This window comes from Nelumbo lutea, chromosome 4 (genome assembly GCF_056320005.1).
Source record: "Nelumbo lutea isolate HS-2025 chromosome 4, American lotus-T2T, whole genome shotgun sequence".
NCBI lineage: Eukaryota > Viridiplantae > Streptophyta > Magnoliopsida > Proteales > Nelumbonaceae > Nelumbo > Nelumbo lutea.
The window spans coordinates 83,894,786-83,910,293 of record NC_142687.1 but is presented as its reverse complement, the minus strand read 5'-3'; the positions used below and the strand labels follow the sequence as shown (position 1 = coordinate 83,910,293).

The following is a 15,508-nucleotide window of genomic DNA, read 5'->3' as shown; positions in this document are numbered from 1 at the left end:
TATTACGATTTCACAAAATGTTTTAATTCCTAGGATCCATGTGTGTAGAGAGTGCAACACTATATCTTGCAACTGAGGGAGATGTGCTCTCTTGTCGAACAGTGTTTGATCATTAAGGGCTGAAAGGTTAAGTGTAAGACCATTTAAGGAAAATAAATATGATGGACTAATCTCACATTTGCCCACAATCCTTGGGCTTTCATAAGATGGCTGGACCTAAGGACCATTTTGTGTAAACATTGGGCCCATTAAGAGCCGATACTGATGGACTCAGATGTTCATTGTATTCAGTAGTGAATTCGACCAAGCCTTGTGACAGAGCTAGGTTGAACTCATGTGGCTTATGTGGAGATGAATGATAGGGTCCCACGCCATACAAAGAGAGCCAAGCTAACCAACATTAAAGGAAGTGAGCATGAAACTTTAATGGGCTTAAAGCGCAATTCGAATTGGGCTTAATATAATTAATTAAATAGGGGGCAAATCTGGGTATGAATCAACATAATAGGATAGGAGGATAATTTCTAATTTGATTATGAGTAGGTGATCTTGATCTGCATTGGGCTTAATATAATTAATTAAATAGGGGGCAAATCCGGGTATGAATCAACATAATAGGATAGGAGGATAATTTCTAATTTGATTATGAGTAGGTGATCTTGATCTGTAGATAAGATAAAGAATTATCCTTATCACTTAAAGAGTTCAGATCCAAATAAAGATTTGGATCAAGAAACTCCTAATGAGATTAGGAGATTGACTCTTTAAGGGTCATGTATAAAGAGGAGGGCAAACTGGAAAAGATATCTATATTTTGACTGCTTTGTACTTCTAGTTCTCTCTCTGCTCTTGTCGCCCCACCCTGTTTAATCTCTATCTCTTGGAGTGATTAAAATTCAATCTTGATGTTGTTTCTTGGTGGAAGAAACAATTTTGAAGTTATACTCACTACCTTGTTCGATTCTTGTTGAAGAACCACTTGTTGATCTTGCCTCACCCTAAGCTGTGTCATCTTAAGTGGAGGAAGGATTTGGTATTCTCTTTGGGCGTGAACACATACGTTGGGAGGAGTTTCTTGTGTAGATTCCGTATTAGGTATTCCTCTCTCTAATATTGGTTTCAGATTTGGTCCAGTTTGTTTCAAGAACGAACCTTGAAAAATACAGTTTTTCTAAATTAGGGAATAGGGTTCCCGGATGGGAGAAAATTTTTTGAAATTTCACCCAACTACTCTGCATGGTTCGGCCATCCATATGATGGATCTCCCATCCCTTCAGTGGTACTAGAGCCATGGTTCAAGGTTGAACCAAATCTTGACAAGATCTGAACCTGTGCAAATGGGCAGAAATTGTTCTACCCAATTTGTGCAAGTTTTTTTGTTTTTATGAGAAATCAGTTCTCGGTTATGGGCGTGTAGATATGAAAATAATTCTTTATTATTCTTTAATAATTATGTAATGGTTCTATAAATGTTTCTTGAATTCTTGGGCTATCACGCGATGGAGATCAAATTCTTTAAAAGTGGCAAGATTTGTGCAACTTGAAAATTTTTATTCTTTTCATTTTGGTCTGTAAATAATTTTTTTTTTAATTTTTAGACAAAATGTATTGGATTTGATATGATGTAATTAATAGAAAAAGAGTTTTTTCGTTATTTTTTTTTTACGTTTGAAGATTTGCTAGAACGGGTGGAGGAAGAGAAGACCTTTTGTAGTTTGAGAAACTACATTATACGATTTGTAGATAACGAAGGCTGGGCCATCTGATGGGTTTCATGGGGTGCACTGTCCATAACAGTGTATTCGGCCAAGCCTTGTAACAAAGGCTGGGCCGAACCCATGTGGCTGATGTGTAGATCAATGTTTGGGTCCCACGCCATACAAGGAAGCCCAACTGGGCAGCAGTTTGGAAGGCTAAATGAGTATATAACCTTAAATGGGCCTTAAGCCCATTTCGAACTGGGCTAATTTGATTTAGTCACTTAAGGGGCAAATTCTGAGATGGATTAGCTGATAGGATTGGGCCCACACCCTATCCACTTTGAGAGTCCAAGATCTAAATAATATTTAGATATGGAAACCTCCTAATTAGATTAGGAGATGGCTGATGTAATCTACAGATAAGATAAGGATTATCCCTTACCACTTAAAGGGACTGTAGAATTAGTTTTCAGAGAATGAATCATTGTACTTAAGGATTGTCTTTATGTACCGAACTTAAGAATAAATTTTATTTTTGTCTCAAAGTTGTATTTGGATGGTTATTCTATTTTATTCAGTAATATGATTATTATCAAACAAAATAACAAATTTCTCACTTACGGAGAACTCGAGAATGATCGATATGTTCTCCATTCTTCTCTAGAAACAAACTTAACCGAAACTACGTCGAAAATAATCCCCAAGAATAGATCACGTGAAACAGTTAATCTCACGTGCTTGTGAAATTATCGATTTGGCCACGTTAACATATATTGTAACACAATGTTGGTAAATGATGGTCATTTGGATTTTCTAACTGTAGAAGATCTTCCAACCTGTGAAATCCATTAGGATCCTGATAGCTGTAGCAGCATATTATCACTATGAGATTTGGTAAATGGATATCAAAACTACGTTCTTGAACGGAGATCTTACTATAGATATTTATATGCATCAACTGCAAGGATTCGTTACTGCAGGTCAAGAACACATGGTGTGTATACTTAATCGATCCATATATGGACTTAAGCAAGGTTCTAGGAGCTGGAACATCCAGTTTGACTCTATTGTCAAACATTTTGACTTTGAACAGAATCCGGTTGAGTCTTGTGTTTATAGGAAAACATTGGAAGATAAGGTTATTTTCTTGGTTCTGTATGTAGATGACATTCTACTCATTGGGAATGGTGTAGGAATATTAACCATAGTGAAAAGATGACTTTCATAGTAAATCTCCATGAAAGATCTTGGAGAAGCCTTTTACATCTTATGAGACTCATATTAGTTTAGAATATTTACAACTATTGGATAGATATGGGGGTGATTTATCCTACCAAGGATGACTCTGATGTGCCGCCAAGTTGGTTGGGGTTGTCTCAGCTGACAGGGTGAGACTTGAGGTACATGCAGTGTGGATTTGCTTGAAACCCTGAATTGGACCAAATTCCATTATTGCCCTAGACCTTAGAGATAGATGGGAAAAATTGGAATACTACACCTAACCCCTAGACTCGATTATGGTATTGCAATAGGTGCTGGATTGGGTTGCCTTTGATATGCCAATTAGTGAGATCCTTAGAAGGGGTCAAAACTTGGGTATGTTGGGACAATCTGAGAATTCACCTGAGTAGGTGATCATAGTTGATCGGGGAATGCACTTTCTCTGATAGAAACCTAAACTACCGGCAGTTGATTTCAAACTTGTTGAAATTTGTTTTGCAAATATATTTATATAGAGATGCATATAAATTATGGTTTTACAAAATGTTTTAAAAAAATTTTAATTCCTGATATCCATTTGAGTAGAGAGTGCAACACTGTACCTTGTAGCCGAGGGAGAGGTCATCTCTTTTCGGGCAATGTATGATCGTTAAGGGCTAAGAGGTTAAGTGTAAGACCACTTAGGGATAATAAACGTGATGGGCTAATATTAAATCTGGCCACAGTCCTTGGGCCTTCATAAGATGGATGGACCCAATGACCATTTAGTGTAATATGTTGGGCACATTTAGAGCCTATACTGATGGACTCAGGGGTTCACTGTATTCAGTAGTGAATTCGGCCAGGCCTTTTAACAGATGATAGGTTGAACTCATGTGGCTTTTGTGGAGATCAATGATAGGGTCCCATGCCATACAAAGAGAGCCAAGCTAGACAACATTAAAAGAAAGTGAGCTTGAAAGACTAATGGGCCTAAAGCCCATTTAGAACTATGTTAATTGGATTAGTTAAATGAGGGGGCGAATCTAGGTATGGATCAACAAATAAGGATAAGAGGATACATCTTATCCACTTAAAGAGTCCATATCCAAATAGAGATTTGGATCAAGAAACTTCTAATTTGAGTAGCTGATCTTGATCTGTAGATAAAATAAGGGATTATCCTTATCACTAAAAGAGTCTAGATCCAAATAAAGATTTGGATCAAGAAACTCCTAATCAAATTAGGAGATTGCTTATTTAAGGGTTATATATAAAGTGGAGGGCGAATTAGAAAAGACATCTACAGTTTTACTGTTTTCTGCTCCAGTTCTCTCTCGGCTCTTGCCACCCTACCCTGTTCGATCTCTATCTCTTGTAGTGTTCAAGATTAGATTTTGATATTGTCTTTTTTTGAGAAACAATTTTGAAGCTGTGCTTATTACTTTGTTCGGTTCTTGTTGAGGAATCTGAGGTTTTTGCTGAAGAACCATTTGCTGATCCTGCCTCACTTTAAGTTGTGTCATATTCAGTGGAGGAAGGATTTGATATTCTCTTTGGACGTGAACACCTACGTTTGAAGGAGCTTTTTGCGTGGATTCCGTATCAGGGATTCTTCTCCCTAATCTTGGTTTTAGATTTGGTCCGATTTCTTTCTCGGATGGGAGAAAGAGAATTTTGAAATTTCGCCCATCCACCTTGTATGGTTCGGCCATCCATATGATAAATCTCCCATCCCTTCTAGTGCACACACTTGTTTTCTTTTTCACAGCTTGTCTTCATTTTGTAATTGATTTGTTCGTTACCTTTTGTAGGAGCCATGGCTGATATTCCTGCTACCAAGCTCTTTGAAAGCATGAAGAGGGGGAAGAAGAGGAAGGCATCCAAGAAGGCCCGTTTCCATGTCGCCACCACATCCAACGTTCACATCGTTGTCCTCGAACATCCTCCCATCATTGAGTTGGTCAAGGAAGATAATGGTAGAGCTTCTCCGTCTCACCCACCCGAGGAGACCCCGAACATCCTCCCATCATTCCCTGATCTTTGGACTGTACTCTCTATTGCTCTTTCTTGGTACTTAGATTTTGTTTATTCCTTGGCAGGTGAACTTTGCAATCCATGCTCTTGCTTGCCAACCAGAGGTGCAACTGAAGTGGGCCCTCTAGGCTAAAGAAACCTCCCGAAGCATTCAGCGCGAACTAAACTTAGCTCGAGTCGAGATTCATAAGCTGGAGAAGAATGCGTGAGCTCAAAAGGAGCTGACTGTGCTGTTGAGGGAGGAGAAGAAGAAGCTCAAAGAGGAAAGGGAGGCCCTCCGGCGGGTAAAGGAGAACCTTGAGGAGCTCATGAAGGAGCACATGGAGATCTTCGACGACGCTGTGAACATCCATATTGAGTTTGGAGTTCACTTCATGGCTGAAAATGGATTGGAGCCGCCACCCATCAAAGCAAAGAACATAGAAGTGATGGGTCTCACATGTTCAAGAAAACAACAAGAAATGACTCACACCCCAAAACAAAGCTAATCTAGGTATTTTTTAAGGGAGAGAAGGAAGGTATTAGGCACCACTCTCCCACAATTGATAAGTAGTACAATTCCCCTAATTTAGTGAAAAGAAAAAAAAAACTAGAAATAATTAAGTTTACAAAATGCTAGTGATTTTATGCATGAAAGATGGGGATTATCATAGAGGATTCTTCTCTCAAATGACTTAACCCTTCCATTCTCAATTCGGGTGTGGGAAACCCTTAAAGGAGCAAAGGAGTTGGCAACTATATGCCACTCTCCTTCTTGGGAAAGGGAAAGCCACAAGTGATTCAATCCCCTATGAAAATCCCTTCCAACTGTTATTTCCAATATAAAAATGTTCAAGAAAAAAAAAATTAACCTAGACTAAATCAAATTGAAAAGCCATGAAAGTGAATAGATTTCAGAATTGAAACAAATTAAAATTCAACCCAAAATAAACACTGTAAGACAAGGCATATTCATTCAAAGTGATTAACAAAATGTTCTAATGGTTCCTACATCTCACCACCATGAAAACTATTCAAAATAATTACATAATGTCACTTAGATGAAAAGGGTTACATGATAAAATTAGAGAATGCCTAGGATACCAACAAAGTTCAAGAAAAAAAATGTAAATAAAAAAGAATGAGATGAGAAGTTCACCTCTTTGTGGCCTTTTGACAAACAATTAGTGATGGATGGGATGAGCTGAAATTGATGGTGCTGAAATGCTAAAGCAATGACAGTCCAAATTTGATTGGATGTAATGGGGGTTTTGTTCTTTCCTTTCTCTTCCTTGACTTGACCGAAATGGAGTAGGGCTTTCTCTTCCTTCCTTCTTCTTCTTCCTTGCTTCCTTTGGCCGAATGGAGGGGGTTCTATCTTCTTCCTCTTACTTCTTCCTTGTTCCCTCTTCTTCTTCTTCTCCCTTGGGTGTGTAACTAAATGGTGGTGCTCTTTCTTCCTCTTCTCTCGTTTATTGGGTGAAGATGGAGGGTGATGATCAGTTTGGTGGTGGAAAGAAAGGAGGATGTTAGGGTTTTTGGTTGTTGGGTGTGAAGGAGAAGAGATGAGTGAGAGGGAATTCGGTGGTGGAGGATGGAGGTAGAGAGGGAGAGAGAGGAGGAGAGTGTAGTTCGGTTCTTGAGAGGGAGAAGGGAGAATGGTAAGAGTGTTAGAGAAAGGAGAAGAGTCTCAAAGAGAGTCCAAAAAAAAAAATCCCCCATGTTAGGTTCAAATTTGGGTCTTATGGCCTCTTTTTTTTTATTTTTTTATTTTCATTTTATTTGGTTTTTCTTGGTTCAAAAAAGTGGGAAGGGTCCTAGTTTGGTTTGGGGGGTGGTTTAGCTCCATTAGAACTGAATTGGGTTTAGTTTAGGGTTTGGTTAAGCTTGGACCAAATTTGGAGAGTTTGGTTAGGGTTTAAGTGTGAGAGGTTAGGGTTTTGGGCTTGGTTTTCAAAGGAGATGGAAGGCTAGAATAGTTCGACCCTAATGTAAGGGATGGTGGCTTCCTAGATTCTTTCTTTATTAATCTCTTGCCTTTTGACCAAATTTAAGGCAAGGAGACAACTTCCCTTGATTTTCTCCTCCTTGTCTCCTTTTAAATGCTTAGAATGGGGGGAGTTTTCAAATTTAAATTCAAAATTTGAATTGAAAATGGCTTAGTCGAATTTTTAAGGAGGATGGCTAGGGTTTTGGGGTGCTTAATGATGGTTAGGGCGATCCTAGGGTGGAGAAGCAAGGGGGGATCAAATCTAAGGCTAGGATTGATTCTAGGTTTAGTGAGGGCTTTAGGGTGATTTCCGGAAATGTGAAGGGACTTGAGTGAAAAGACAAAAAAAGGGTTCTTTTTTGCAATGAGAGGGCAAGTCCAAGGGGTGTAATGTGGAGGATTCAAGGGCTGAGATTAAAATTCAAGATATTAGGGTTTTTCTCAACCAATGAGATCGCACGAATTGGAATCTTTGTTGATGGAGGGATAAAATGGGGAATTTTGTAATAAAAATTTCCAAGGGGGTTTTAAGGTGTCTGAAAAGGGAAATGATGGGGTTTAATGGCCTCGGGGGGTGTGCCAGAGTGAGAAATCATGATTTGGAGTGTGTCGAGCAATGTGGGCCGTCAAATCAGGATTTTTCTTGATATAAGGGTAAAATGGTAATTTTGGGTCTAAAGATGGAGGAGGGTTTATCCGGGTGTCTAGGAAGCTGATGATGTGGTCTAGGTGTATCAAAGGGTGTATCGGAATGCCGATCTTGAAATAGGTGAGTAACGACCAATGAGAGCCCTCAATTTGGAATCTTTATAGATGAGGGGTAAAGTGGTAATTTTAAGGCTTGAGGTTTAATGGATAGATGATCAAGAGCTTTTGATGGGGTTTGGAGGTGTTAGATGATGTGTGATGATGGATCTTGAATTTGGGGTTATCGGGCAATGAGGATGATCCATTCGAAATCTTTTTAAGGTAAGGGTAAAATTGTCATTTTATGGTATGAAATGTGATTGATCATTGATCGGGAGGTTTTGATGGGGTTTAGAGGTGCCAAATGATGTGTGATGATGGATCTTGAATTTAGGGAATATTGGGCAATGAGGATGGTTCATTTGGAATATTTTTATGACAATGGTAAAATGGTCATTTTAGGGTATGAAATGTGATGGATCATCGATCGGGAGATTTTGATGGGGTTTGGAGGTGTCAGATGATGCGTGATGATGGATCTTAAATTTGGGGCGTATCGGGCGATGATGATATTTCATTTGGAATCTTTTAAAGCCAAGGGTAAAATGGTCATTTTAGGGTCTGAAATGTGATGGATCATCGATTGGGAGGTTTTGATGGGGTTTGGAGGTGTCGGATGATGTGTGATGATGGATCATGAATTTGGGGCGTATCGAGTGATGAGGATTGTTCATTTGGAATCTTTTTAAGACAAGGGTAAAATGGTCATTTTAGGGTATGAAATGTGATGGATCATTGATTGGGAGGTTTTCATGGGGGTTTAGAGGTGTCAGATGATGTGTGATGATGGATCTTGAATTTGGGGCGTATTGGGCAATGAGGATGGTTCATTTAGAATCTTTTTAAGATAAGGGTAAAATGGTCATTTTAGGGTCTGAAATGTGATGGATCATCGATTGGGAGGTTTTGAAGGGTTTTGGAGGTGTCAAATGATGTGTGATGATGGATCTCGAATTTGGGGTGTATCGAGGGATAAGGATGTTTCATTTGGAATCTTTTAAAGCCAAGGGTAAAATGGTCATTTTAGGGTCATCACATGGATCATGAATTTGGGGCGTATCGGGCAAGGAGGATGGTTAATTTGGAATCTTTTTAAGCCAAGGGTAAAATGGTCATTTTAGGGTCTGAAATGTGATGGATCATCAACTGGGAGATTTTGATGGGGTTTGGAAGTGTCAGGTGATGAGTGATGATGGATCTTGAATTTGGGGCATATTGGGCGATGAGAATGGTTTATTTGGAATCTTTTTAAGCTAAGGGTAAAATGGTTATTTTAGGGTCTGAAATGTGATGAATCATCGATTGGGAGGTTTTGATGGGGTTTGGAGGTGTTAGATGATGTGTGATGATGGATCTTTAATTTGGGGCATATCGAGTGATGAGGATGGTTCATTTGAAATCTTTTTGGATGAAGGGAAAAATGGGTATTTTAAGGTCTGATGTTGGGTGGATGGTTGATCGGAAAGCTAGTGGTTGTCTCAGGGTCTTGGATGGAGTATCTCGATGAAGATCTTGGATTAAGAGAATTATGGCTAATGAGGATTATCAATTTGGAATCTTTTCTGATAAAGGGAAAAATGGATATTTTGAGGTCTGAAGTTGGGTGGATGGCTGATTAGGAAGTTGATGGAGGTTTCGGGGTCTTGGATGGAGTATCTCGATGAAGATCTCAGATTAGGAGAGTGGTGGCTAATGAGGATCGTCGATTTGGAATCTTTTTTAATAAGGGGAAAAATGGACATCTTGAGGACTGAAATTTGGTGGGTGGTCAATCAAATGGTTGTTGAAGATGTTGGGAGGGTTTAAATGTCTCGTGAGAGGTGTCATGATCGAAATCTAAGATTTTGAGTGTGATGAACAACGAGAGTGGTCGATTGAAAATCTGTGTATAAAGGGTAAAATGGGGATTTCTGGATCTGTTATTTAGGCGGTGGATACCTTAGGGTATTTGGGGTATAACGGGTGTGTTTTGTAGTTTTAATGGTGTTGGAATTTTGGAAATTTATGCCGTGGGTCTTTCGACTAATAAGGGGCCTAAAAATGGAATCTTGGATTGATGGATGGGTAAATGAGGGAATTTTAGGTTTATGATTGGTAAAGTGGCATGGATTTGAATTACAAGGTTGTGGAGAGGGTTTTGTCTTGTCAAAGATGTGTGGATCATAGGTTTTTTATTCGAGAAGTACCGTAGTTTGAGATATGTCAGAATGGAATCTCTTATGGATGAATGGTGAGACCAAAGAATTTATTGCTGAAATTTGGTGTAATTGGTTGTTTGAAGGTTTGGTTTCATGTGATGGGATCTGATCAGGTAATGTGTATGGTAACGTGGCGTAATTGGGACCATCGAAAGGGAATCTTATGGATTTAACGGTTGATGGTATTTGAGTTAAAATTTGGTTTCCTAGGGTTTTGGCTTGTTCTAAAGAGATTGGTGAGGCCTGATTGGGCATTTGGAGTATGAGAAGTGGGTTAGAAAGGGGACCGAGCAAAAATTGGGTGCTTACAGACGCGATCAAGGACGCTAAGGTTCAGGCCGTCGAAGAGTACAAGTCTTCGGAGGGGCAGCATAAATTACTGATTGAGATCGGCATAGTGGCCTATCACAAGGGCTTCAAGCTCAGCGGGTGGCTGACACGACGTGAATTCCCTAAGCTCGACCTCTGCGTTATCACCACATCTAGGGTCACCGAGGAGATGGCTGGGGAGGCTACTAATGACCTGGACTTCGAGGAGGAGAGTGACAACGACCTCCTCGATGAAGAGACAACAGAGGAGGGAGACGAAGACACTGCCTCCGAGGACCGTATAGAGGCCGACCAGCCTGCTGTAGTTTCTGATGGGGTGGAGGAGCCCTACTTTGACTGATGTTTTATCTGCCTCTTTTCTTGGACCCCCATACAAATGTGATGTCCTAAGCCTTCGAGCTCGGCTGCAACTTTTCTTTTTTTTTTTGCATGTACTTCGAACTTCCTTTCGTTAATACAATGTAATAGTTTTGAAAATTCTTGTTGTAGAAAAATTTTCTAACTATTGATTACTCCTGAACTCCGGAGTAGGAATAACCTGATCTCAATGTACATCGAAGTAAACAAACACTATAGGGTATATGCTCGACCTGTTTGCGCACGAGCTACTTATTTGCCCATGGCGAAGCGACTAGGTTCTCCATTGCCAATGCCTTAGTGACTAGGTCTTAGGTTGCCCATGCCGAAGAGGAGACTGAGACTTATATTGTATTGAGGACTTTTTCTAGTTTGGCATCATAGCCCTTGGGCTCTGGGAGTGACTTATAATACTCTCTCCAGTTCGATGTCCTTTTAACAAGCTCGGTGGTCTTGTGGACTTAGAAAAATTTTTTAGGCGTATTGGAGTCGCGAGCTCATAGATAGTATCTCCTCAAGTTGTCAACGTTCCAAGCCCGAGGTACTTGTTTCCCTTCCATGTTCTCGATCTCATATGTGCCCTCTCTAAACACTCACTTCACCTGGTACGAATCCTCCAAATTCTGTTCAAGCTTACCCATGCTAGTCTCAGGTACCATTACCTTGTGGAGCACCAGGTCACCAACTCGAAACTATTGCCTTTTGACCCGGGCATTATAGTACCAAGCTACCCGCTATTGGTAGGCCGCAGTCTGGATATAGGCCAGGTCACATACTTCTTCTATCAAGTCCAAGTTGGTCTGGAGCTCATCATTGTTCGCCTCTTCATCATATGCTTCGAGCCGCAGTGTTGGTACTTCGATCTCTGCCGAATTCACGGCCTTCGTTCCATACGTCAGGTTGAAGGATGTTTCACCGGTTGTAGTCTTGATGGTCGTCCTATAGGCCCAAAGGACATTGGGAAGCTTGTCTACCCACAACCCTTTAGCTCGTGCTAAGCGAACTTTTAGTCCATGGAGGATAGCTCTGTTCGTCACTTCGGCCTGTCTGTTCACCTGCGGGTGTGCCACCGAAGTGAAGTTTTGTTGAATCCCCATCTTGGCACACCAGTTCTGCACCTTGGGTAGTCTGAAATGGCACACAATGTTCTTCCAAAAGAAGTTCTGCACGTTTGAGCTGTAATATTCACCAACAGCTCAACCTCCACCCACTTTGTGAAGTAATCCATCGCTACGACCAAGAATTTCCTCTGTTTGGTTATCGGCGGAAATGGTCCGAGGATGTCAATCCCCCATTGTGCGAAGGGCTATGGGCCAGTTAAGTACTTTAGATTGGTGGTAGGTTGATGGAGGATGTTGGCGTGCCTTTGACATTTATCGCATTTCTTAATGAGCTCGAGTGCATCTGCCTTCATGGTGGGCCAATAATAGCCCTGTCTAAGTGCTTTTGGGGTAAGCGCTCTACCCCCCAAGTGTCCTCCGCATAGTCCTTCATGGATGTTGTGAAGTACTAATTTGACTTCTGAAGGTCGCAAGCAACGTAGGTAGGGGAGCGTAAAGGACTTTCTATACAGCCGTCCGTCGATAAGGATGTACCGAGCTGATTGGCGCTCTACCCTCCGAGCTGCATTGCGTTCTACTAGTAGGGTCTCGTGGAGAAAATAATCAACAAGCGAGTCAATCCAGCTCGGTTCTTCTTGCAACACGGGAGCGACCTCTTCTGTCCACCTGAGAATGCTGGGCTGAGGCAGGTCTTCTATGTACACAGTTCACATTGTGTTGTTGCTAGTGCTTGCTAATCGTGACAGGGCATCGGCCTCAACGTTCTCGGACCTCGGCATATGCCTGATGAATGATGAATGGAAGCACCGTAGGATTTCCCTAACATTGGTGATGTAAGCCGTTGTGGTTGAATCACGAGCTTCATAGTCGTCGTTGACCTAGTTTACTACTAGTTAAGAGTCACTGCACACAACGAGGTGTTTTACACCCACTTCCTTCGCTAAGCTCAGCCCGACAATCAGTGCCTCATACTCTGCTTTATTGTTTGATGCCTCGAATCCGAATCAGAGAGCATATTCTAGTTTCTCCCCGTTCGGGCCGTACAGTATCAGTCCAACACCACTTCCTCGCTAGTTAGACGAGCCGTCTATGTGGAGGATCCAAGGCTCCTCGTCCTAGGTCGGTCCTACCTCGACCGGGACCGATGCCGCACTGGTTGATGCCTCCGATGTGTTAGCGGACTCAGTCAATCCAGGGGTCGGCGCACTGAACGTACATTTTGCTACAAAGTCCTCCAAGACTTGGTTTTTGATCACTGGACATGGCTCGAACCGGATGTCGTATTCATTCAGCTCGATGGACCACTTCGTCAACCTACCCGACACTTCAGGCTTAAGCAAGATGTGCTTGGAAGTACAAACGTAGTTTCTGAGTTGCTACCACTAGCGTGCATGCTAACTTTTCAATGTCGGGATACCTGGTTTCCACATCTTGCAAAACTTTGCTTACGTAGTAGACAAGTCGTTGGACCCGGTCTACTTCTCTGATTAATACCGAGCTAGCTACCTCGTCATTTGCGTAGAGGTATAGCTTTAGTTTGTCACCTTCCTCAGGTCGGGTCAAAACTGGTGCAGTACTTGGGTACTTTTTCAGCTCATCAAATGCGAGCTGGCATTCTTCGGTCCATACAAAGTCTTCATTCTTTTTTATTGCTTTAAAGAAAGGTAGGCACCTACCCGCCGATTTAGACATGAATCGATTTAGGGCAGCTACCTGACCTGTCAGTCTTTGGACCTCCTTTATCTTCTGGGGCGGTCTCATATCTAATATGGCTTTAATTTTATCAGGGTTGGCTTTGATGCCATGTCGGTTCACTATGTAACTGAGGAATTTGCCCAACGTGACCCCGAAGACGCATTTGTTCGAGTTGAGCTTCATGTTAAATTTTCTCAAAATTTGAAAGTCAGAATTTAAATCATCAATCAAAGAGTTTGAGTACTGGGTCTTTATGACCATGTCGTCAACATAACATTCAATTTTATTATCGATCAACAATTCAAAAATTTTGTTTACAAGTGACTGGAAAGCTGCTCTAGCGTCTTTTAAGCCAAAGGGTATGATTTTGTAATAGTACAACCCAAGTTTAGTTACAAAAGCGGTCTTGTCCTGGTCGGCTACATCCATCCTAATCTGATTGTAGTCAGAGTAGGCGCCCATAAAGCTTAACAACTCATGCCCCGATGCCATGTCTACCAAGTGGTCTATTCTGGGAAGGGGGAAGCAGTCCTTCGGGTAGGCTCTATTCAGGTCGGTGTAGTCGACACACATGCGTCACTTTCCGTTGGCCTTCTTCTTCACCAGTACAGGGTTGGCCACCCAGATTGGGTAATGGACCTCCCTGACGAAGTCTGTGGCGAGGAGTTTCCCAACTTCTTCATCGACTACCCTCCACCGTTCTGAGGTGAGATTGCGTTTTCTTTGTCTAACTATCCTGACTGAAGGGTCCAAATTTAACTTGTGAGTAATCACACTAGGGTCGATGCCGGGCATTTCTGCCATAGACCAAGCAAAAACATCTAAATTATTATGTAAAAAACTTGCTAGTTGTGTTCGGAGCAGTTCGTTTATTAAAGCACTGATCTAGAGTGTTTTGGTCGGCTCAGTTTCAGAAACCGGTATATGGACTGTCTCCTCCATCGTGGTAGCTCGTTCCTTGATATATTTTATTAGTTGCCCTAGCTCGACATCTTCCACCAACTTTGCCTTACCTTTTAGTGTAGCCACGTAGCACTTGTAAGACTCGAGTTGATTGCCTCGTATGACCCCTACTTCGTAATCTGTCAGGAACTTCATCGCCAAGTAGTATGTTGATACTATCGCACATAAGACGCGCTCGAATTGCACTATGTTTTCCCATGTTCCTGCTTCTAATGGTACTGTGACCTAACCAAGGGGTTTGACTTTTTCACCGCTGAACCCCGCCAACGGTGTATCTGCTGGTTTCAAGTTGCTCTGCTTCAACTATAGCCTGTCGAAGGTCCCTTTGAATAGGATGTCGACCAAACTGCCTGAGTTCACCAAGATCCACTTTACTTCAAAATCATTTATCATGAGCTTCACTACCAAAGCATCGTTGTGAGGATACTGTATCCCACGTGCATCGTCCTTGGTGAAATAAATGGGCTCTTCCACCCGTGGTCCCTTTGGTGGGTTTTCTGCCTCATGCTCCAGTTCTCTGACTGAGGCCTTCCCTGCTACTATGGTGCACCCCGCTACAATGGATCCGCTGGTGATCATGTTGATTACCTCGTGGACCGGTCTCTCTTCATGTAACTGTCGAGGTGGCTGCTCGATTTCGGAGCATCTCTTCTCCAGTCTTCTTGCCGATCCCTCTATTCTTTCTCCTCATGCAAGATGTACTTCTTCAGGTAACTGCGGCGAATGAGCTCTTCGATCTCGTCATGGAGGTTCTGGCAGTTTTCAGTGCTATGACCGTGGTTCCGATGAAAATGATAGTAGACGTTCGGGTTCCTGGTCGCTGGGTCTCCCCATAGCCTAGGTGCCCACTTGACGAAGGAGGAGTCTTTAATTGCCATCAGGATTTCTCCTCGCTTCATGTTGAGGGGAGTATAGGTTGTTCTCTCTACAAGAGGGGTCCTGGATCGCCAACCTGGCTTGTAACTCCTAGAGGGGGACTTACTTCTCGAGCGAGGTGACTTGCTTCTTCTTGGCGATTTGCTCTTCTTTGTTTTGTGTTTGCTGTTGCTTATTCCTTCGTCTTCTCTTTTTCTCTTCTCACCCTGTTGACTTTTCGATTTTTGGCCGAGCTCTTCTTCTGTGCTTATGAAACTCTCTGCCAATGCTAGGAATTCCATGATGTTTTTCGAGCGGTTTACTCCGACGTATCATCTGAACTCCTTGTGTGCACTGTTGGGTCAAGATCCGGTATATGCAAACACGTTTCATTGG

At 41.8% G+C, this 15,508-nt stretch overlaps 1 protein-coding gene across 4 annotated transcripts in view; it reads right to left on the bottom strand.

The window, feature by feature from the left end:
• LOC148861416 (uncharacterized) overlaps nt 1-15,508 on the bottom strand; it is a 128,740-nt gene that overhangs the window by 10,759 nt on the left and 102,473 nt on the right. The window contains exon 8 of one of the 4 annotated variants that reach the window (XM_088984751.1): nt 4,706-5,315. The exons of the other annotated variants lie outside the window; for them this stretch is intronic. Coding sequence (XP_088840877.1) covers nt 5,310-5,315 — 6 coding nt within the window. The 3' untranslated portion in view covers nt 4,706-5,309. Of the gene's footprint in view, nt 1-4,705; nt 5,316-15,508 lie in introns of those variants that run through there. 4 annotated transcript variants of the gene reach the window in all.